We start from the raw sequence: 23,476 nt of genomic DNA, 5'->3' as shown, positions 1-23,476 counted from the left end.
GACAGCAGACAAGGGTTGGGGGGCGCTGAGGGAGCAGGCAGGGGATGGGGACTGGCAGGAGTCCCCCCATAATCCCCTTCCCCCTCCTCCAGCCCCTTCTCCCCTACTTACCAGCTCCGAGTCTGGCTGTAGCTCCCTGCTGCAGCAGGTGGCGACTGCCCGAATCATCAAAGCTCTCCAAACCTTTTCTAAATCTATTCGGAGAGCTTCAAATCGATTCGGACCTTTTCATTAGTCCCCTGATTCGATTCGGATTTGGAGATTCAGCCGCCGAATTGTGCCAAATCTCCTCCGAATCCAATCAGCACCCGAAGCTTCACATAGCCCTGCTACTCAGGGATACTAGAGCAAGCTCTGAATATGCTGGTTTAAGGATCAGAAACCATATAGCCATGTTGGTCGTCTTATCAGAGTAAATCAGTCTAGACACCACGCTGTGCTAACACAGCAGTAGTGTAGCTGGTCGGCGAGGTTGTGACCGGGGCAGAAGAACTTGGACAAGGGGGTGGGGGAAAGGTGCAAAAACAATTGCTGAGGAAGCTGTTGGCAGCCAGCCCAGCTCTGCGTGACATTGGTGACTATGGCAGAGAGCTGCCTTGTTATGCATCTAACACAGATACACTGTGCTCATATAGCTAGTCTGGTCCCTGAGCCATCTCATTTAATTTGGATATCACTACAGAGCACTGCAATTGTTCAATGTAGATCAGTATATTCTCTTGGGGCAAGCGTATAGCAGTAAAGGATAAGTGTAGCAGACCTGTACTCTTCACATTGCTTGCCCTGACTCTGGAGATGGGTGTGGGCAGCTGGTAATACTGAGCATAATCTTAGCATACCATGGGACCTGAGAACAGTGTACACCTTGCAACTGAGGCCCCCTAGCAGTTTTATTAGTGGTACTGCATACTGTTATTCCATCACCCTACTCCAATTTAAGTAGGAAGTGAAATAATTATTTAGTATATAAGCTTATTAATTTTTAAGTACTTTGGTATTTTTAGGGAAGGAATCACCACTACAAACACATGCAAATTTTGTTGATAAATCCTGATTGTCTAAATCCTAGCTAAAGTCTTAGCCAGTAATATTAAATAAATCTTATTAAACAATTAAGAGAAATACAGATTTACAACTGCAATCCTGATGTTTCAACAGGAAAGAGACAGAAATGTGCTTAGTCATTAGTTTGTGCCATCGTGTGTTTTGCAAACTGGAGATTTACCATGAAGAACAAAACAAAACATCGTGTCAGGCAAGCCACCTTCTTCTTCTAAGCCTTTGTATTTCAAAGATAGTAAGATGTCAAGTTTTTTCTCCTAGTTATTGTGACATTATCTCACTTGATATTCTGCATCATTACTGGGACTTCAGTAATCACAGAACTTCAAGTCAGCTGCTTGAGCACTGATGCTGTCATTACATTCCAGGAAATAAGCAGACTGACTGTTAATGACATGTACAAATTAAGGCTGAATTTTTACCCACAGAATAGTCCCAGTTTCATAGACCTACTTTTGTCTTGATTGTCCATGCAGACCTTATTACCTTTTCAATTTCTCTACCAAGGGCCAATTTAAGCAAATGGCAACAAAACAGTGGGAATGGTACAAAACATTATACTTGAGTTGATTAGAGCAGAAAAAGACAAGAAAACTCCTGAGGTTTTTTGCTCAATATTACTCTACTTTCTCAACCCAAACCAAAGATTACTCTATCCAAACCAAAGATAACATAGTGACATCCTTTAATATAAGACTGCAGGAAACTGTTTTAACTTCAGATGCATACCATGGAAAAAATGTGCCCTGGGTAGCCATCTCTCACTTTCCCCCCAAGCTCCTCTTCTACCCCTTCTTGATTGCAGGAACAGGAATAGAACGGAGAGCTGGGGAGTTTCATGGGCTGCAAAGTGTTCAGGGAATTGTAGTCCTGCAGACTGATAGTGGAGTGTGCTGCTGCTGGGGATAACTTTCACTCCATTTTTTGCCACCAAAGCCCATGTCCAGAAGGGAAATAAAAACGCTAATATGGCAGCAAAAATGGGGGTTAGTTCAGCAAACTCCAGATCTGTAAGTCGTTCGAGAATGTAGTACTTCCCCAAGTCAAGACTCGTCACAGGCAACACCAGAATAGCCTCTTGATGTCTATCTTGGTAAGAAACCAAGAAGTGAAGATCGGATTGAAAGTAGGCGTAAAACCACCATATAATGAAAAGATAATTCTATCTGGACCTCAAATTGGCCCACCTCAAGTTGTGAGGGGATTAGTTCACATTTTAACCTGAGTTGATTAATTCAGCCTTCACCCTTTTGTAGTGAAAAAACCCCTCAGCAAATGTCAACAATGACACAGAAAATAAATATTAGCACTTTTTTCACACTGCATATTAGGGCTGTGCTTCAGAGTAGCTTTGCATGAATATTATGGGTCTGGAACTATTTGTATTGAGAAAGAAAAGAAAATGATTACCTGAAGAGTTCATGCAATCTTCAGCACTAGAGGCTATAAATTTTTGGCTCAGAATATAATGGTAATCTTCCAAAAAGTTTACTGTTCCAAAAGGGGATTCAATAGGCGCTTTATCTGAAATACAAAGGAAAATAAATTGATTTGTTAAAAATCAGAGTATTTGGAGGTAAAACAGTATCTGGGAGCCATGGTTGTTCTTTCATGAGAGGCCAAGTGCACGGACGGCAAAACAGTTAGTTTATTATGGATAATCCAGCTGAATGAGAACAGGTGGTCAAGGCCTGAGAAGCTGATGTGGCTGCTTTTGTGTCCAGGCAGATTCAATCACTATCAGCGGGTTTTCCAAACATGGAGGATTTTGGTTAGTGTCTGTGAGAGCAACATATTCGCTGGATAAAATACTACTGAACAACAAAACAACAATGGAATAATAATAATTATTGGGCTAGGATATATCCATGGTATCATAATACACACTTACACGTAGTGATTTCTCATGCCCTGAGTGGTTTCAGTAAAATGAATGACATGTCCCCTGGAATGAGGCACCATTACCTTTAGGAGAGTGATAGAATCTAAGCTTTATGGTTCAGGTACCAAAATAGCTGGAGCCTTCCTGAGTACAAAACTTCCAGTGATTTCCATTAAACTTCTAGGAGTCTGAATACTTAGCAGAGGTGGCCTGAGGCCCTAAAGTATTTTTGTTGTGTTATTTTTTCATAAAGTATATCTAAAGCAAAGAACAAAAACTGGCTACCACAAAGTCTAGAAGTTAGGGTGTCATATAACTGGAATGCAAATATAGCAGGGGTCATAAAAGCTGTTCATGAAGTACCTAACATTGGATTTAGGCTAGATCAGTGGTGCTCAGCCCTACAGGGTGGATGAGTGTCACTGTGCCAACCTGTAAGTGCCACATCCCATACATGAGGCTAGGTCCATTGGCCAGATCCCCTTCGCAGCATGTATATGACTCTTCATGCAGAATCCACCAGTAGCATGACCCTGTGCACCTGGGCAACTGTGTTCACTAGTTCTGGCTGCAGAGTGACTATGTACTGGCACTATATGGCACGTGAGGCTATGTCATCCAGAGCATAGGGATTCTGAAATTTGCCAGTGAGGGAGCTGTAGCAGCATAAATTGCCACAGCTCTGGGAGCAATTAATGCTGCTACTGTTACCTGCTGCTAAATTTCTGGACATATGGGGAGTCCCCACTGGTCAGGTGACAAGGCTCCACAGGCTGGAAGTTGAATACCTTCTGTCAGCATGAGATTACATCCTAATCTCATCACTAAATTATCAACAAACCCAACATGAAATGCAGAATTGCCCACTTACCTTGGTGTTTCACAGTCACCCAACTCAACAAGTAATTGCTAGTTTGCTGCAGCAGGACATTATTGTCTCCTTCGTATGTGCAGTTTGGGTCATTCTCATTGCGGATGTCACCTAGACGATTCACTATAAGAAACAAAAAAGTCACAAACTTCAACATCTTGCAACCTACCCAAAATGTGATTAAGAGTAAAAAAAGATTTAACCTGTGATCAAAGGTAAAAAGCAATTGATATGCTATACAGGATGGGCATTCTTACATGTAGTGGGCTCTAAAGAACAACCACACGGTTCTGAAAACAAACACAGGAGGGTTAATTTTCAAAAGTATCCAGTTTGTGAGTATATTTTTCATCTGCAATAGCAGTACTTGCATTTCTGGACTGAACTCAATTTGCATGTAAAACTTGCCAGTTCTGGCTCCACGTTATTTGCTGGTCCACTACTCCACGTTGCACCAGGAACTTACTCTGTAGAAGCATATTTTGCAGGTCCAAACTGAATCTGTAACAAGGAAGACCGACCCAAAGCCCCCTGAAAACTTCTCATCATAAATATCTCTCCCCACAATAACAACTGTGATAAACAAGAGAAACATGTTTTATCTGACCACATTTATACAGTGATTTGTAGCTTACTGGATAGGTAGCCATGTCCTCCACAAGCTTCTCGACACTCCTGTGCTGCCTGCTGTGCAGTCCAGGAGGCCAGTGGTTTGCCAGCAGCAGCCAAAGCATGAAGTTCACGTCCAAGTTCAGCCTTGTGGAGAAGAGTCACAGGTAAATTATGCAGTAAGACAAAAAAACACACACAAAAAAGGAGAGCGAACCCAAAATCTAGGTTTAAAAAAAAATGTATTTCTGTTTTAATACAATACAAACACCAGAAAAACATATATACCAACCGTACATGTAAGTCTGAACTATACAAAAAATAAACAATAAATCTGGGTGCCCCCTCTAAAATCCTCTTTACCCTCTAAAATTGGTGGCAGCAGGTTCCTGTCAAGGCCAGGGCAGCTCGTACAACTGCTGTGCCTTCTCCCCAGACACCCTTTGGGAACAGGTATGCGGCCCTGGCTCCCCTGGAGGTGAAGGCAGAAGAGCAGATCCCCAGAGTTATTGATGCTGCTTGACCTACAACATGGGCTGAGAAGAAGTAGACCCTGAGGAGGAGGAGACGTAAAGTTCTGGTCATGGGGGACTCCATCCTGAGGAGAACTGATGGTCCAATCTGTCGCTCTGAGCCCTGGTCAAGGCAGGTCTACTGTATGCCCGGAGCAAGGATTCGGGGCATCACAGAGACCATCCCAAAAATCATCAAGCCCTCTGACTACTACCTGCTGGTTGTGATCCATGTGGAAACAAATGATGCATCCAAGGGCAAGCCGGACAACATCATGGAAGACTTTGGGACATCAACTCAAGAAGATAGCGCTCAGGTGGTATTTTCCTCCATTCTCCTGGTAAGTGGACAGGGTAGGTGTCACGAAGCCTGCATTGATGTCATTAACTGGTGGCTTCAGACCTGGTGCTATGAGGCGGGCTTTGGGTTTTTTAACAATGACCCATATTTCTGTACAGAGGGCATGCTGAGGTGGGATGGGCTTCATCTCTTCCCTAAAGGCAAACGTATTTTTTCTTCTGGGTTGGCTGATCTCATACGGCGGGTTTTAAACTAGCTTCACCTGGGGAAGGGGCCGCTCCGAGTGGGAGGATGCTTCACCAACATGCAGGGTGATAAGAGAAAGGAACACCCAGGTAAGCAACAACTTCCTGTGAGTAGGGGGCCACAACAGTCTTGGGAGTAGCAGGGAGGCGTAAGCACTCTCAGGAGGCTCAAGTGCCTCTACAACAATGCTCGTAGTATGTGGAACAAGCAGGAGAAACTGTGCCTCCTGACTGCGAGTAAGAATCCGGACTCACAGAACCCTGGTGGGACCCTACCCACAACTGGGTGGTGGGCATTCGGGGATACTCCCTATATAGAAGTGACAAGACAGAGGGGAAAGGCAGGGGGGGGGTCACGCTCTATGTCAAAGAACAGCTCATATCATCAAGGATTAGCTTTGGGTTAGAGGATGGTTGGGCAGAGACACTGTGAGTCAAACTACAAGGGGGCATGGCTAAAGTGACCTTACGGTGGGTGTCTACTACAAACCACTCAACCAGGGGGAAGAGCTGGACCAGGATTTCTCCAGTCAGCTTATGGAGACAGTTAGGTCAAGGGATGTCATTGTCATGGGTGACCTAAACTACCCAAACATTTCCTGGGAGGAGCAGACAGCCAGGTCTGACTGCTCATGTAGGTTCCTGGCTATATTACAGGACCTTCACCTTATCCAGGAGGTGCACAGTGCCACAAGGGGTAATGTCTTGCTGGACCTGGTCCTGGCCACTGGGGATGACCTGGTGAGGGGACTGCAGGTCCTTGACCACCTGGACAATAGCAATCATCACCTGCTGGATTTCACTATCCAGCACAGGGTGTCAAGGGCTTATAGCAAGACTAAAACCCTTGACTTCAGAAGGGCCAACTTCAATGAGCTTCGGAGATTAGTGGGGGAGGCACTGAGGGCCCAGAAGGTAAAGGAGATGGGAGTCCATGAGGGATGGTCGTACCTTAAGGGGGTGATCCTCCAGGCCCAAAAGGTAATAGTCCCTGAGAGAAGCAAGGCGGGGTAAGAGTGCTCAGAAACCCCCATGGCTCAGCAAGGGCATTCAGGAATGCCTGAGGACTAAAAGGGGGGCATACAACCAGTGGAAGGGAGGGGCTATCACCAAGGAGGAGTACATCTCCTCAGCCCACGAGTGTAGGAAAGCTATTAGGAAGGCCAAGGCAGAGATGGAACTCAGGCTAGAGTCCAAGATTAAGGACAACAAAAAGTCCTTTTTCAAGTACATTGGGAGCAAAAAGAGGGTATCAGGGAATGTAGGGCCCCTGCAGGACTCACATGGTAACCTTGTGGCTACACCAGACGAGAAAGCCAAAATTTTTAACACTTTCTTTGCCTCTGTTTTCTTGAACAGGGACTGGGACATCCCTCCTGCCAGAGGTAGGGACAATCTCGGGGATAGCTCTGTCAGGCCTTGGGTCAGCACAGATGTAGTTAGGGATCTTCTGGAAGGGCTGGACATTTTTAGATCTGCAGGTCCAGATGCCCTCCACTCAAGGGTGTTGAGGGAGCTGGCAGGGGTCATCACAGAGCCCTTGGCCCAGCTGTATGAGCATTTGTGGTCATCTGGCCAGGTGCCAGGGGATTGGAAACTAGCTAATGTGATCCCCATTTTTAAGAAAGGAAGGAAGGAGGACCCAGGTGACTATAGGCCCATAAGCCTCACCTTGGTCGTTGGGAAGATTTTGGAGAAAATCATCAAGGAGCACATCTGTGGGGGGCCGGCAGGGGAGATCATGCTCAGGGACAACCAGCGTGGGTTCATCAAAGGCAGGTCCTGCCTGACCAAGCTGATTGCCTTTTATGACCATATAACTAAATCCTTGGATAATGGTGTTGCCGTAGTCTTTCTAGTCTTTAGGAAGGCCTTTGACACTGTCTCTCACCCCATTCTCATTAATAAATTAAGTGACTGTGGCATTGATGCTTACACAGTTGGATGGGTAAAAAAAATGGCTGATGGGGTGCACCCAGAGAGTAGTGGTAGATGGGTCATACTGAACATGGTGAGATGTAAGCAGTGGGGTACCCCAAGGCTCGGTCCTCGGGCCTGCACAGTTTAACATCTTCATCAGTGACTTGGATGAAGGGGTTGAAAGCACATTGTCCAAGTTTGCTGATGACACTAAGATGTGGGGTGAGGTGGGCACACTTGAAGGGAGAGAGAGGCTGCGACTAGATTTAGACAGACTACACAAGTGGGCAGATGAGAATAGGATGGAGTTCAATGTAGATAAATGCAGAGTGTTGCACCTTGGGAGAAGGAATCCACAGCATGCATACAGGCTGGGGAGTTCTCCTCTTGAAAGCACAGAGGCAGAAAGGGATCTCGGAGTTGTTATTAACTCCAAGATGAACATGAGCCGCCAATGCCAGACCACAGCCAGCAAGGCCAGCCATACCTTGTCATGCATCCAAAGATGCATCTCAAACCAGTCCAGAGAGGTGATACTCCCTCTCTATGCAACATTGGCCAGACCGCAATTGGAGTACTGTGTCCAGTACTGGGCCCCATACTTTAAAAAGGAGAGAGTTCTGTGGCCAGCCTGGAAAGAGTTCAGAGGAGGGCCACCCATTTGGTGAGAGGGCAGCAGGACAGGCCCTACAAGGAGAGACTGAGGGACCCGAACCTGTTCAGCCTCAGCAAGAGGAGGCTGAGGGGGGACCTGGTGGCTGCCTACAAACTCATCAGGTGAGATCATGAGCAAATAGGAAGAGCCCTTTTCTCCCCAGCATTACCTGGGGTGACAAGGAACAATGATAATAAGCTGATGGACAATAGGTTTAGGTTAGAGATCATGAGGCAACATTTTACAGTTAGGGTGGCCAGAATGTGGAACCAACTTCCTAAGGAAGTGGTCCTTGCCCCTACCTTGGGTAAATTCAAAAAGAGGTTAGATGATCACCTGTCTGGGGTCTTGTGAACCCAGCATTCACTCCTGCCTGTGGCAGGGGGTCAGGCTAGATGATCTATTCAGGTCCCTCCTGACCCTAGCTACTATAAAACTATAAGGTAAAAGAAAAGAAAAGAAAAAGTTAAGAGGAAAGGATGGAAGAAGAAAAGCATTCAATGAGTTACCAAAATCTAGCTACCAAATACTGCAAGAATTCCTTCCAAATTGCACTAAATTCTTCAAAGCAGTGAAGCCTGCCCACCATGACTCTCCATAGATGCTAGCTATGCCATCTCATTTTACCAGATTGCAACCTTTGGAGATGTCCTACTTGTCTAATGCAGCAATATACCTCTGCATGTTACAAGTAAGGCCCTCTGTAAGAATTGCAATTTGGGAAAGATTCAGTTTGAACTCCTTGGGGATATACCCAAGAACACATTTTCTCCTTACAAACCAGCTCTGTTACACATTGACACTTTAAGCATATCAATTTCATAACTCAGGGCATGACTTCCTAGCAGGAATTAATGTAATACAGCATTTAAAATTCTATTGTGCCCAAGCCCCATCTAAGGGGCAAGGAATTTGTGAGTGTCCCAGGAGCAAAGCAGGAACCTGATAGTAACTGAGTTGCAATCTGATTGTAGATTCCAGCCTCACACCAGGGGGGATATAATATGTAACATCTGGGTACTTTGGCTCAGATGTACTGGCTGATATTTAAAGGAGAGAAAGCCAGAACTACCATTACCCACTACTCACTTTTGGTTAACAGATGCAGGAGAGGAAGGTTGCATCCCCATGGAAGGTACTTTCTACTCTGTGACAAGTCAGGGCCATTCAAATTTGATGTGACTGAGGCCCGTCCACTGTGTGGGCCATACACTGTAGGGTTGGCTCCCTCCCTCCAGGGGTCCCTCTTGTGTGGTGCAGACTGTATCAGTTTTGTGTGTCCCCCCTCCTCCCTTTCCCCTTCCACCTACTGCCCTCTCCCAAGCCCTCCCTGCTGCATAGTATTGGGAGAGGCAGCTGCAGAGGGGTCTGAGCCTCACATTAACTGGTTACAGGTCATGTGCAGCCCACATGCTCCCAGTTAGACAGCCCTACTTGGGTAATCCCCAAGAATTGAGGCCTGTGTCTCTTACACAGGCCTGTAAGGAGGCTCAAGACTAAGGTTTTAAAGCTCCAGATTTTCAAAAGAGGGTGAAATGGGGGCGCTCAATGATGCTCTATGCTTCTAAGAGTTGCAGAGCCTGAATTTGCGCTGATCTTTGGGGTCCAGCTTGGAAAATTTATCTTGTGTTTCTATCATATGAGCTACAATGAGCTTATAGGAGATGTCCTGCCCATATAGCTGTAGCCTTGTCCAAAAGCAGTTCTGCAGAATTATTCAAGAACTGCAAAAACACTTGCTGAAGGAGAAATTCACTCGGGGGAGGACCTATATGACAGTTATCACTTGAACTAAGAGCAAGGTTTAAGATGGGGACTACCACAAGTAGAAGTATACAACTCTACTGCTTGAAATAAAAGAGCCAGCAGCGTGCAATAAAAAGTTCTGTATCTCCCGTAGCAGTTCAGGAGACAAAAACACACATGACTTAGATTGGTGATGTGATTGAAACCAGAACTTATGCAACATATTGGGTGTCAACAAATGTGGACATGACAAATTCCCTACATTGTAAACTGACGTTACTATAGAGTAAAATGGAGTGAACAGAAGACCTAGCTCCACTATATAGTAAATCACAAATCCAGGGCAGAATGACCCCTTCTGTTCCTTATGTGAGATGTGTTGTGTATTTGCTCCTCTGTTGGATTTCATCTCAGGTGAGCTGTTTGCTCAATGAGAACTGACTCCCTTGTTGCCTAATGACTTGGCACTGTAATAGCACCTACTGCAGGTCACTAGCTTGGGAGACTTGTTCACATTTCCACTCCTTCCTACAGTACAGAGCAATCTAGCATTTCCTATTGGCTGCTGTAGGTAACTCCCCACTCAATGCTTACATACTTTGGAGCTATACAAGGCAGCTCTTGACCATGTGTGAGAAATATGCATCTCCCCAGAGAGAAACAGCATGGTACTCCTGAGGTAAGACAAGTATTTTTGGGATAAGAGGCCATGTTGCCTTAAATACCTAGTAGGTCAAATAGGACTCTGGCCAGGAGAAGCAAGTCATGAGGCATAGTCATTTTCTGCTCTCCACAGGAGGTAATGTCACCAAAACTAGAAGAATTATACACACAAATAAGAAAACTATATAGCACTTATTTAAGTTAAAAGTCAAGCCCTAACCCTGCGCAGGTAGGCCAAAATATTTTCGCTGATAAAGAGAAAGCATTATTTTTGGGATTTCCAAAAATCTGAAATGGTCAAAAAAATCACTGAACTTCATTTTGCCAATATTTGTAAGTGTTAATTTTTGCTATTAAAGTCTTTCCAAGTGCATGAATTGGAATTGCAATATCTATCAAAAACCAGAACATTACCTCTTAAAAAAACCCTTTTATGTGGATCTCATGAAATCTCTTTTCATAGTATTTGAATTTCATGCAATCTCTTTCGTAGTATTGAATTTCAATTAAGGTAATCATAGAAAAGTAGGGCTGGAAGGGACCAAAGCAGGGGCAGCTCTGACTAAATCATGCCTGTCTAGTAATGTACTGCTCAGGCCATCATTTAGGAAAGCACTAATGTATACAGTCTAAACTATGAGTATACTGTAGTCAACAGAACTAAAGATGCACAATAAAGTTAAACTTAAGTGGTTCTTGACTCAGGGTCTTAAATATTGATGTGGTCATTCCAATACCTCAGCCGCTAGCCTATCTTTCTTAATTATAAGACAATCTAGAGCTTGCATATAGGCCATAGTTTAACAAATTGAAAAAATATTGCAAAAAATCTGAGTCTCAGTTAAGAGGATATTTTTAAACATCTCACCTTTCTTCTACTCTTTTCCTTCATCACAAGGCTTATTTTAAATTCTATGAAGTTCATGAACAAAGTCTTGACGAAATGGTCTAAAGCATACGTAGCTGCCAGATAGGGAAGAAGACGCCATTGCTGTAATGAAAAATAAATCTATCTGAAGAAAGATTGATACATAAATATTACCAGATCTATTTAACATCCCTTTAACATTAAACTGTCTTTAGTATATGTACTGCTAAAGTTTCTGGAAAATTACCATTTTTAGATACCAACTTTTAACTAATAACTCATTCCCCTTCTATCCTAATACGCACACTGTTTTTTATGGTTACAATAAATTTATAAAGACTCTGTATATCAAGAATGAAATGGATTCACTTCATAGTATGGTTCTGGTGAAATTAATCAAGTTCACAGCTCTTACTAGTTTGTGACAAACAGCACAGTGAACCAACACATAATCATTGAAAGTCTTTGGGGCTGAGACTGTTTTTATTCTCTCTTTTGTGTGGACAGCACCTAGCTCAGTGGAGTCCTGGTCCAGGACAGGGGCCCCTGCTTCAATAACTAAAATACCTTCTATAGGTTGCAAAAGTAGAATATAGAAAAAGAACGTAAATAAGACCTTAGGTGTGTAATGATTTTTGTTAAACCTATCTTATTATGTAAATTACATTTCTTTCTACTGCCTGCAATGAACTAGGCAGTGTATTAATGTAGAAGCTAACAGAATGTAAAAGGGCAATTTTTACCTTGAACAGCTGACTGTCTGAGAAGACAAAGATGCTGACAGTAAGAAATAAAAATATAATGAAAAAGATACACAGCTTTTATACCAATTCTACTTTTCTTCTTTACATAAATTACCCTCCAGCAATACCAAAGTACCCCTGTCTTCTCCGTACCCATTTGCCAATTTGAATCTTTGAGTGTCTCCAGGGTCTTGGAAACAATTTAGATTTAAATGAGGGTGGGTGCATCTACATGTGTGGTTGAATAATTAGCTCAGTAGTAAAGCATCACAGTCACAATCAACACCTGTGCTGATATTAGGGTGCAGTAAACTAACTCCGTTATAGAATAGTACTGTATTATCTTGTGGTGGAGTACTTTACTGTGCTGAAAGGCACATATAGATAGCAACTGGGGGTGTAAATTGCACCTGGTCAGCTAAGGTGCGAATTGCTGGTGTCCTGGGCTCATGCGTTGACACTGCACCATGCAGCAGTTGATTCCAGGGCAAGCTGCTTCGTAGTTTATTGTCACTTTAATTGCACATGTAGACACACCCATTGTGGAGTTTTCTGCTGAACGCCAATGCTTCATGGGTGGGCGACAAGAAGGAATGGTCATGGGAGATGTAGACAAGGGGAAAGTCAAAAAAGGCTTTCTTTCTAAATTTGAAAGAAGTGGGGTAAGAGAAAGATTTCATAAATAATAAAGAGCCTTGAAGGTAGGAAGGAAATCTTTAATCTGATGAGTACAGAAGTAAAGCCAGGCCAGGGATAAAGACTGGTGCATGTTCAGAAAAACATACAAGAAGGATGGTCCCAGTGGCTGTGGTTGGACTGGGGTGGAACTGGTGATGTCAGTGTTGGGAAAACCAGCATGAAAGAAAGTTGATATGGAACCCATGTTTCTAGACTGTAATACATTCCTTCCTACCAGTCTTAGAAATGTTGTTTTCAGATCTCTACACTGTATTTTGGATTTCACCATGCCAAAACCTGATTTTCATTTACCCTGAGGCCCACTTACACCTCTGTGTGTAAAGAGGCCTGAAATGAATATCGAAAGCACACAAATGTATATGCTAACAGAACTTAACCAAGTTCAATACAGCTATGCTGACTTACATCAGCGGAGGAACTGTTTATATTTAAAAATACTATAAAAGAAAAATCTCTAGGTTTGAATGAAAGATTAAACTGAATAGTTTATACCTGCATTTGGTATTCAAGGACTGGTATTTCTTCATCATCTGTCGGCCCAAATTGACGGCGCGTTGCAGAGAAACGAATGGCTATCGATAAAGCGAGCTTTAAATTAGCAACAGACATTTGTACTACAGAAATTCTGGCAGGAGACAAAGCTGCAAGAGAAGCACCAAAATGATCTTTGAGATCCTGAGGAAATAAAAGACACAAAGTAAACCAACCAGTTAACTTGTCATTCAACAATACTAAGCACAATTAAGCTTCTAGCAGGTTCTGACTGCTACACCAAGTGTCACATTTTCAAAAGGCTTGTTAGAGAGTGGGTTCTACATGTCATACTGGCTTTAATGGCATAGGTATAGTAAAATGCTCTCAGTGCCCTGGCCATGATTTAAAGGTGTAGTTCATGAATTTGTGAAATTTCATCATAAAATATTTAATAAATTGGATGCATCAAACATGTAGTTCATACCTTAAATGGATTTGTGTATACCCCATCCACTGTGACAGTTCCAGTTCTATTCAGCAAGTTTTCTTTGGGTATCTTGACATTGTGAAACATGGCAAATCTGTGCAAAGAAATATATGCATAATATGAATTTCCTCATAATACAGCTTGAGGTAGCTGCACTGTAAATGGATGGCCACGTTATACAAAGGGTTGCATGTAGACTTTAGGCATTGTAGTAAGGGAGAAACAGTATCAGCATAATGCAAGTATTTGGGGGGGATTTGCTTGTGGAAATAGAGATCTCAACACACAAAGCTACAGGGAGAAGCTGACGCTAGGGATGCATTCTGTTATTCACTTGTATTGATGACTTGGTTTTTGAAATTAAATGCAATAGCATTAGGAAAAGTCCTTCCTGACTGCACACACATTTTCTTTCCACTCACTGATTCCATCAGGTTATATTATTTAAACATAAAATCCTGTGCTTATTTACAGAAGTAAGAGATTAAAAAAGAAATCCTGAATACCTTTAGAAAGGACAGATGTTCTCCTCAGTGAAATACAAACCACCATATACAAGAAACCCACAGACCAATATATACATACCTGCACAGAACCAGCGATCACTCCAGACATACGAAGAAAGATGTAATATACTGCTGAATTTGCACTGAGAACACCCGTGATTGTCACCTCACAAATCTCAAAAGGGCTTTCACTCAATAAGGACACTCCTCCAGAGAGACAGACTGCACTTTTGAAAGAGCTACCCTGATACCACACGAAGAATTTCTGCCGTACTGTACAAAGAAAACCCCACAAATTGAACCCAAATAATTATGACATACCATCCCTCCCTGGAACCTATATGGAAAATCCTCAAATAATTGCAACCCATACTAGAAGAAGACCCAATTCTTAATGCAGTGTTTTTAGAACCACCCAACTCAGCCTTTAAGCAGGCACAGAATCTTGCCAACTTCATCACCAGAAGCAAACTTCCCATGGCCCAAAGAACAATGAATGGATCCAGACCATGCCAGGACAAGAAATGTCAAACTTGCCAACACATCTTCAGCACTCCCACAATAACTACACCTCTCAACAGAACCATTACCATTTCTGGATCTTACACCTTCACCTCCAGAAATGTAATATATCTCATCTTATGCACTGAATGCCTTGCTGGAAAATACATAGGAGAAACCAAACAACAACTGCATACCATAATGAATGTATATCAAAATATCTATCAAAGACAAAAATACTAAATTACTTGTGGGTGCCTGTCAAGTGGCCAGCTGGGTAGCTCACCCTCCCATGAGCCTTTGCGACCTCCTTTTTTGTTTTCTCCTCCCCCAGAGAACTATACGCATATATGGATAGATGTTCTAGATGTGTATTTTCATAGGACCTCAGCCTGCCGGCTGAAGTGAAGGACGAGTCTTAGATGGAGAGCCTCACACCCGCATTCTTGTCTGCCACGTCTTTGCTGTTTATAGGAGTATGTTCAGTACCTGGATGTGCAGTTCCGCCTGGTCGTCATTTGCTGTCCTATGATGCTGAGGGCTCCATCATCCCCTACACCCTCGCCCGGTCCACCGGTTGTCTAAGTGTCTTCGGGTTTGGATTCAGCCACTGGGTTCCTCCCCGGGGCCTTTACCTCAACAACAAAAAAATGAAAGGAATCCATGCCTCCTGTCCTGGAGTATTGTCGACCGTCTTTTGGCAATAAACAAAAAAATGAAACCACATCAGTGCAATTACTCTCTCCTTCCCCTGTTCATGTCCTTATGATCACACCTCTTGTGCCTTCTATTGGGGTCATCACAGTACCCTCATCTCATTGAGGTAATCATTTATAATATTCCTTGTACCCCTTTTAGGGTCATTATGGTACCACGCTTCGACAGTGCCCCTCTATTAGAGTCTTTATGGTTCCTTTTCTCCATCGCCAGCTGCTGATGAGATCTAGGCAGTTCCTGACCCTGCCACTCTACTGTACCTTCCTTTAGAGCTCCTCCAGGGAGCTCCCTCTCTGTAGGAGCCTCCTGCCAGCCCTCCACATTGCTCTCACAGATTCCTCCAGCATTGCTCTGCCAAGCTCCTTTGCTTCTGGTCCTGCAGAGCCTTCTGCCTGCTCCGGGCTCCTCTTTATACTGCAGTTCAAGTTCCCAGCTCCCCCCATCCAGAAACACCTGGGTAAGAAGGGTTTCAGCTGGGTCCTTTGGGGCTGTGTGTTGAGGGTTGCTGCCTCTTTTTTTACCACGGGCTCTCTCACTCTCTCACAGTGCCCATTTCTCACATGATGTCTGTGGGGCACTGGATAGGGCCAAGGTCCCAGTCAACTTTGCACCCTGTGCGTCTGGGCCATGAGGAAAAAGCCTCATTATCCTCACAGAATCATACAGTAGTAGTTGCCTAGTTCTTTCTTGCTACATCTTAACATAATCTATAGATATTTGTCGCAGGACACTCCTGAGCCCTGCTTCTAGTGAGTTAGGAACTTAAGGGGGGAGGTGTGTCGCAGGGCACTTCAGTGACCTGCTCCTAGGAAAAGGTACAGGTGCCGGTTGCCGGGGCAACTGTAGATTGGTCAGCTGACCAGAAGGGGGCAGGGCCTGGCCTACATAAACAGCCCAGGCTGAGGCCAAGCAGGCAGTTCCCAGCTAACATCCAGGGGAGAAGGAGCTCTGCTGGAGTATGCAGGCTAGGGAATCTTGATGGCCTGAACAGCTTCGGTTTGAGGACTGGGTGGAGAAAGCCCTGGTAGGGAGCGGAATGATGATTAGCCAGGTGGCTTACAGATTGTGTTTTAGCCAGGAGGCTTAGTTTTGAGTTGTAGCCGATTGGCTTATGTTATTGCTTTTGTTGTTACACCGGAGGACTAGGTGAGGCTAATTGGGGTTGGAGGAGGCCTCACAGGGGCTCCACAGTGGTGTGGGGACCCCGGTGCCAGAGAGGGCACAGCATTTAGGGGTGCACTGACCCCAGCCCTGAGAAAGGGCATAGTGCATTGGGGCCAGGTAAGGTTGAGGCTGCCTGAGCCCCACAGGGGTTGTAGACCCGAGGAGGGGATCTAGGGGCCAGGCACGGCTACAGCCACCTGAACGCAAGTGCGGAGAAAGGCCCTAGTGCGGATGAAGCCCCAGGGAGGGCATACAGGCAAGAAACCCCAGGGAGGGCGCACAGGCAAGGAGCCCCAGGGAGGGTGCTCGCTTAAGACCCAAGAGGGGAATTTGGGGGGGCCAGGCACAGCTACGGCCACCTGAGCCGTGATTATGAGACAGGGCCCCAGTGTGGGCAGGATCGCAAGGGAAGGCCCCAATCGCGAGAGCGGGCCCCAGGGTGGGCACAGCCCCGAGAGAGGCCAGAGAGCCTTCACGGAGAACGTGGGCACCTGGGAGAAAAGAGAAGCCAGGAAGTGCTCATGAGGGCTCAGGCAAGACAGCCGCGAGAGAGGCCAGGGAGTGTCCGTGGGGAGCGCGGGCAACTGCGAGGAAAGAGAGGCCAGGGAACGTCCGTGACGGTGCAGGCCATTGAAAAAGAGGCCAGAGAGCCCTTGAGGGCCTGGCCAGGGGGAGATAACCCCAGGGAGCCCGTGAGGGTGCGGGCAATTACATGAAGAGCCAGGGGTGCCCACGAGGGCCCAGATAGAAGTTGACTAGATAATGTCTGGTACATCTGTGAGGCTTGGGGCATGGTATCAGGGGTGGCAGGAGCCACACACAGCCCCTAAGGCTTTAGTGCATGGAGCACAGACTTGGATACATCGGGTACCGTGTCAAAGAGGACAAAAAGGCAGCCTCCCTTAACACTACTTACATCAAAGTCGTGGCGGGCAAGATGCTGAGGGTGCATTGACCCCAACTTGGCATGGTAGAGGGCGCTAGGAAAGATCACGGCCACTCCTAGGACCCCGCGCTGTGACAATATTGGGAAGTGTTCTCTTGCTGAAAGTTCACTTTGAGGATGTGAGGCCTCTCTCTCGGGGCTCCACCCTCCCCCTACACTCCAGCCAAACACCAACCAGATGTTATGATATCGCAGGAAATTAACAGATTGTTCTACTTCTTCCATATTCTTTCCTTTGCTTGAGCTCTGGATCTCCTTCAGTGCTAGCTACAGATGAAGAGGCCAGGGTGAACCCCAGAAGAATGTCAAGTCCCCACTATAACCAAAAAGGAAACTGTGACTGCCACAAAACAACACAGCCCAGGTAATTATTCAACACCCCCGAAGTCCCAGAATGCTATGTGCTTTCTGTTTTCTTTTTTCTTACAGGTACAGGTCCCTTTCCCCATGGGCTCAGAAATTTTCCATGTCAGGACACAGCCTTGAGGTAAGAACAACTTAAATCAAAGAGAAAAAACAACTTTACCATGGATAGACAGTGTTTACTCCCCACAGCAGTCCAGTATCCTTTATCACTTGGGGTTTTTCCCTTACTCAATAGGGCCAAAATCAGTCAACCCTCTCTATGTTATATAATAGCAACTCAATGCAAGAAAAAGCAAAGAGAAAAAAACAACAACCTTCTTTCACTCTGAGTGGCTGGCAGCTGCTCTGTCCATCCCATTGCTCCAGTATCCATAGTAGAAGCATGCTGCAACATGTACCTTCAGTAGTTAGAACTCTTCTAAGCTCTGGGACCAAAATCTGGTCCTCTCCCCACCCCCAGGGTTTGCACAGCACAGCTTCAGTCTGAGGTAGGGGAGCTATTTTCCCAGTCCATTTTCTCTCTCATCCTCTGCAGGTTCTCCATGGGAAATAGGGCACCGGGTACAGGAAACACCAATCTGGAAGGACCAGCAACTGATAAAATGGCATTCTGGTGGCTGCAATATTCTCCGCATCAACATCACTTCCTGTTGGTCTAGGAAGTTTTCCTGGTTTTCCTTCTTTTTTGCTGAAGAGGCAGAGGAAGCCTCTTCACATAAGGCAACCACTGTCCCTCCAACCTCTCAGTTCTAATCCCGAAAGAGAATTTACAAAATACCTTTCCTAGATGAGCCTACAAACTTCACTTTATAAATCTACTGGATACAAAAAATCATGGACAAAACACAGACATTGGATTTATGGTGCATTATAACCTGCGTAACATCTGATAACCTCAGGTAACCTGTCTGCATTTTACCAGCTACAGTCTATCACAGGGGTGGCAAAATGTGGCCCGCGGGCTAGATGCGGCCTGCCAGGCCATTCTATCTGGCCTGTGTAGCCCCTAAAAAATTTAGAAAATTAATATTTATCTGCTCCTGGCTGCCTGTCATGCGGCCCTCGATGGTTTGCTAAAACTCAGTAAGCGGCCCTCCACCCAAAATAATTGCCTGCCCCTGGTCTACCACTAGGTCAATATTCCTCCCTCTCCCCCTTCCCCCACCTACCTGTCCTCACAACTATTAATTCACATCCATTCTGATCTTCCCTGCCACACCTTTGCATTTTCACAGACCTGCATTTTGCATATTGGCTTAAGCTTCTATTCTTCCCAGGAGAGCTTACAAACACCAGAAGACTCTCCCTATGCCTGAAGAAGGATGTTTGTGCCTGAACGCTTATAAAGAACATTTTTTTCCATCAATTTAGGTGGTTTAATAAAAGATATCACATTTACTCAAAGAACCTTTTCTGCTTATGTCTTTAGACCAACACAGCTATCACCAAACCCTGAACATATGCAAGACATTTACCTTTGCTCCTCTATTAACAAAGATGCCAATGAAACACCATTCTCTCATTAACTTTGCCTGCCTTTGCCTATCTGGGACCAAACTGTGGCACACCTTTTATGACACCCCCAACCCAAACCTCAAAGGCCCATAGTGTAGAATTTATCTTAAGGAACTGAATGACTCAAGCCACACAGAAAATCAGGATCTGGTTCTGAAAATACTTTGTGGCAAGGCTTATCCATTACTGTATGCCTGTACAGACCCAGTAGAGTTGGCTATAATTTGTACAATAATACAAATAACAAGAATAATACAGAATCAGTATACTGGAAATGAACAGGAAAAGTTCCCTTAATGGAAGTGTTTGCTATGTGTTGTGTGAACATATAGAATCACAGATAAACAGAGTAGGATGGAACGACAGGAGGTCACCTGGTCTACTTTGCTGCTTCCAAGGATAGATTGCATATCCTCAATATGTAATGCTTCATCTTAAAAATATGAGAAAGAAAATCATTTAATAACTTGTGGCATCTGAACAGTAAAACTGAAAGGGGCTGTAATTTTAGGCAGGCATGCTTACTTATATTCCTAAAAAAAGAGTAGAGTAGTCATTTTTAGCCAAATGGGCACTAAGGCTTGGAACAACAGCATAATATCAACTCCATTTCTGGATATCTCAGCATCCAATGGTGCTTGAAAATCTGTGTTAGTAATCAAAGCAAATTCCTTATCCTTGCCAATACAGGCAAGTATATTTAATAACACCCAAGAGACCCGGTCTTTCATATTAATAAATTACATAAGCTTTGCAGTACTACAAGTACTTTGAAAATATAAGTAGTTTCCAAGGAAACATATCTACATATTGTGTTTGCTCTGCTTCAGTGATACAGGGCACATCTACATGAGATGTTTACTGTTGAGTTCCCTAATTAGCTCTGCAGTAAACATCTCAGCTTCTGCATGTGCAGAGCTGTTAGATTGGACTAAACTAATAAACTCTGCCACAGATTAGTACTTGTAAATACAAGTACTATCCCCTACCATGGAGTTTTTTACTCTGTTGCAATGCATGTGTAGAGGATGGCTGGGGCATGAGGGTGCTTCAGTACAAGGGCTGCCTGTTGGCCAGCCCCACACTGAAGCACCCTCATGCCCCAGCCACCCCTCTGTAGCACATTGAGGCAGGTCAGAGCATCCCCGGGCTGGCAGGCTGACCCCTTGACCTCCTGCCAGCTGGGGCTGCTCTGACTCAGCTCCACATGCTGTGGTCCCAGGTGCATGTTCAAACACAGTGCCTGGGGTCAATAAATTCTGGTGTGATATGCGTGAGAGTTTATTGTTTCAAATTAACTGCATGTGTAGATGCGCCCACAGAATATTTTTTGCCCAGGACATATACAAAACTGTTATATGTCTTCACTACAAAACAGATTTTTGTTGCTTTTATTTAGCATGGGTGCATCTACACATGCATGTTAATGTGCAGCAATAAACTCTGGCACATATCATACTGGAGTTTATTACTCCCAGGTGCAGCGTTTACATATGTACCTGCAACCACAGCACATTCAGCTGAGTTAGAGCAACCCTGCCTGGCAGGGGACCCTGGGAATCAGCCTGCCAGCCTGGGATTGCTCCGACCTAACTCACTATGCTGTAGAGGGGGTAGCTGGGGCACACGTGTGCTACAGTGCAGGGCTAGCTTGCAGGCAACACCTGCAGTCAAGCACCCACATGCCCTAGCCAGCTGGGTCAGTATCTACACGTGGGCTGCTGTGCATGAAAAAACTCTGCAGCAGGACAGCTCTTGTATGTACAATTACTAACCTGCTGTGGAGTTTATTAGTTTCTTGTGCCCTAATAGGACCACATGTGTAGATACTGAGATGTTTACTGGGAGCTGACTAGGCAATTCTGCAGTAAATGTCTCAGTTAGACATGCTCGTGGACAAGTGCTCTGTTCTGCATGAAGTCCCATTGACTTCAGTGACAGGAATATAGCACAACCTAATGTCTAAGTTCGGGTGGTGAGATCTAACTTTAGGTTGCAAAAATTGTAAGTTCATCTAAGCTAATCTCTATTTGGTTGTGTACAAAAATGTTTATTCAAAACAATAAATCTTAAATTCACTTAACCTATGGTCTCCACCCCTAAAATAATATTCAGAAAAACTATACATTAGGCCAGTTCTAATATTTGTTAGTCATGAATTAGATAAATGTGTCAGGTACAGATATAGTATTCTTACATAATAAAGGGCTGAGTCCATCTGCCTCCGTCCATAATGCTCTTGGAGCAATCTGATTGGTAATGAGACAACCAATCACAGTGTGGCGTGCTGCCATGACAGTGAGGATGGAGGGGATGGAGCAGGGGAACAAGGCCAGCAACATTGGCCTCGTCCCCCACTCTGTCTCTATCATCATAGTGGCACTCGGCGGGGGGAAGGCCAGCAGTGCTGGAAGCAGCAGCAGTGCAGGGTTCTGGCAGAGGGGTACAAAGGGGATGGCGGGGGAAGCTTCCCCCCCTGCTCCCAGGAGGTGACAGTGAGGTGGGGTGTTGGGTGGTGATGCTCTGTCCCCACCTGCCCCCTCACCCCTCTCATTCTTGAGAGGCAGTTGGCTAGCTTACTTATATTTACTATTTATATTATAAGGTAGACCTTAGGAGTCAAACCATGGATCAGAAGCCCATCGTGCTATGGGTTATCCAAACACAAAATAAACATGCAGAATGCTTACAAGAAATAACAAATAAATTTAAGTAGTTGGTGAAGCTCATGGATGTGACATGATAAGCAATATTTAAAACACATCAGGAGCCAAGTTGTTGTAAGAATTAAGATTAACCAGCAGCTTAAAGGAAAGATTTGAAGGAGGTTTGTGAACTAGTTCTGCAGAGGTTTACAGGCAGCAACTTGCAAGCAAAGCGATGACATTGGAGAGAGAGCACAAAAGTACCTGCTTGAAGATCTAACTGGTGGACAATGGAGGTTTGTGTCATGGGACAATCATAGGACAATGCTGACCTGTTCATGCTAAATGAGATGCATAGGGGAGGAATAGGCTGAGAAGAGCTTTAATTGACCTTGATACTAGGAATCACCTCTTGCAAAGACGCACTCTGAGCTGCAATGCTTACTTAATAAAAGGTTGAATGAAGTGAGTGAATATCTTTGGTAGTAATCCCAGTGCACAAGACTAACTCTTTCCACATGCACAGGTTCATCCTACTGCTTATTCACCTATATGAGTTATCTGCTTTGCTTCTGAGAGGAAATGCAGGCTTCATAGACTAAGTGCCAATATCTACAGATCCAAGGAGAGAAATGGCAAAGCCTTGATCTTATCCAAGCACCACACCATTCAAGGCAACTGAGATAAGGACCTGGCACAGATTACTTTTCTTATCAGGGAGCAAAGTGGGTGGTGGCTAGGGTGTGGGGGCAGTGTGGCTTCTAGTGTCCTATTTCTTGATGGCACATGAAGTACCAGGTTCTCTCTTAGAAAGCAAGATGACTGACCAAAACACCAAGCACAGCTGTTGTTTCACTTATTGCTTCTACTTATTGCTTTCTGCTTCAGTGCCATTGCTGAGAGTTGCTCCCTTTGTCAAGAGTTGTGGAGAGACAAAAATAGGACTAGCAGCAGTTATAATGCCTGACAAGAGGAGATAACTGAGACAGAAAATTTTTAAGAAGTGATGGTCAATAAGTCATTGACTCAAACAATGCTTTGAAGCATTACATATCTCTGATGTATGCTGCTAAATCTCACTACTAAAGAACGCTGCATTAGCTTAATCTTAATTGGGAGCTTGATGTGCACACAAATAAATGGATCAATGGTTAATTACACAGATCCAATGAAATTTAGTTTCTCTTAAAATCCAGTCTCAGTGTCAACTTTTTAAATACATGGACCTAAACTGATTGGCATTAAAGTAAATGTAGCATTACTGTCACGGAGTCACATAGGTGACCCGTGACTGTGAGGGTGATTGGCAGAGCTGCCAATCACCCAAGCAGCTCAGGTGCCGGTTGCCAGGGTGACCAGGTGAGTCACGTGGCCAGAAG

The 23,476-nt window shown here is 44.5% G+C and overlaps 1 protein-coding gene across 1 annotated transcript in view; it reads right to left on the bottom strand.

Moving 5' to 3' along the window:
• Positions 1–13,887, bottom strand: part of ACOX3 (acyl-CoA oxidase 3, pristanoyl) — a 28,950-nt gene extending 15,063 nt beyond the window's left edge. The window contains exons 1-6 of the mRNA XM_019553331.1: positions 13,735–13,887; positions 13,269–13,451; positions 11,335–11,457; positions 4,451–4,571; positions 3,816–3,938; positions 2,473–2,586 (exon numbers count right to left, since the gene is read on the bottom strand). Of these exons, the coding sequence (XP_019408876.1) occupies positions 2,473–2,586; positions 3,816–3,938; positions 4,451–4,571; positions 11,335–11,457; positions 13,269–13,451; positions 13,735–13,824 (754 nt within the window). The 5' untranslated portion in view covers positions 13,825–13,887. The remainder of the gene's footprint in view (positions 1–2,472; positions 2,587–3,815; positions 3,939–4,450; positions 4,572–11,334; positions 11,458–13,268; positions 13,452–13,734) is intronic.
• Positions 13,888–23,476: the final 9,589 nt, after the last annotated feature.

This window comes from Crocodylus porosus, unplaced genomic scaffold (assembly GCF_001723895.1).
Source record: "Crocodylus porosus isolate Cpor-Errol unplaced genomic scaffold, CroPor_comp1, whole genome shotgun sequence".
Lineage (NCBI taxonomy): Eukaryota > Metazoa > Chordata > Crocodylia > Crocodylidae > Crocodylus > Crocodylus porosus.
Note: the sequence above shows the minus strand (reverse complement) of the source record. Positions and strands in the feature narration are given on the sequence as shown.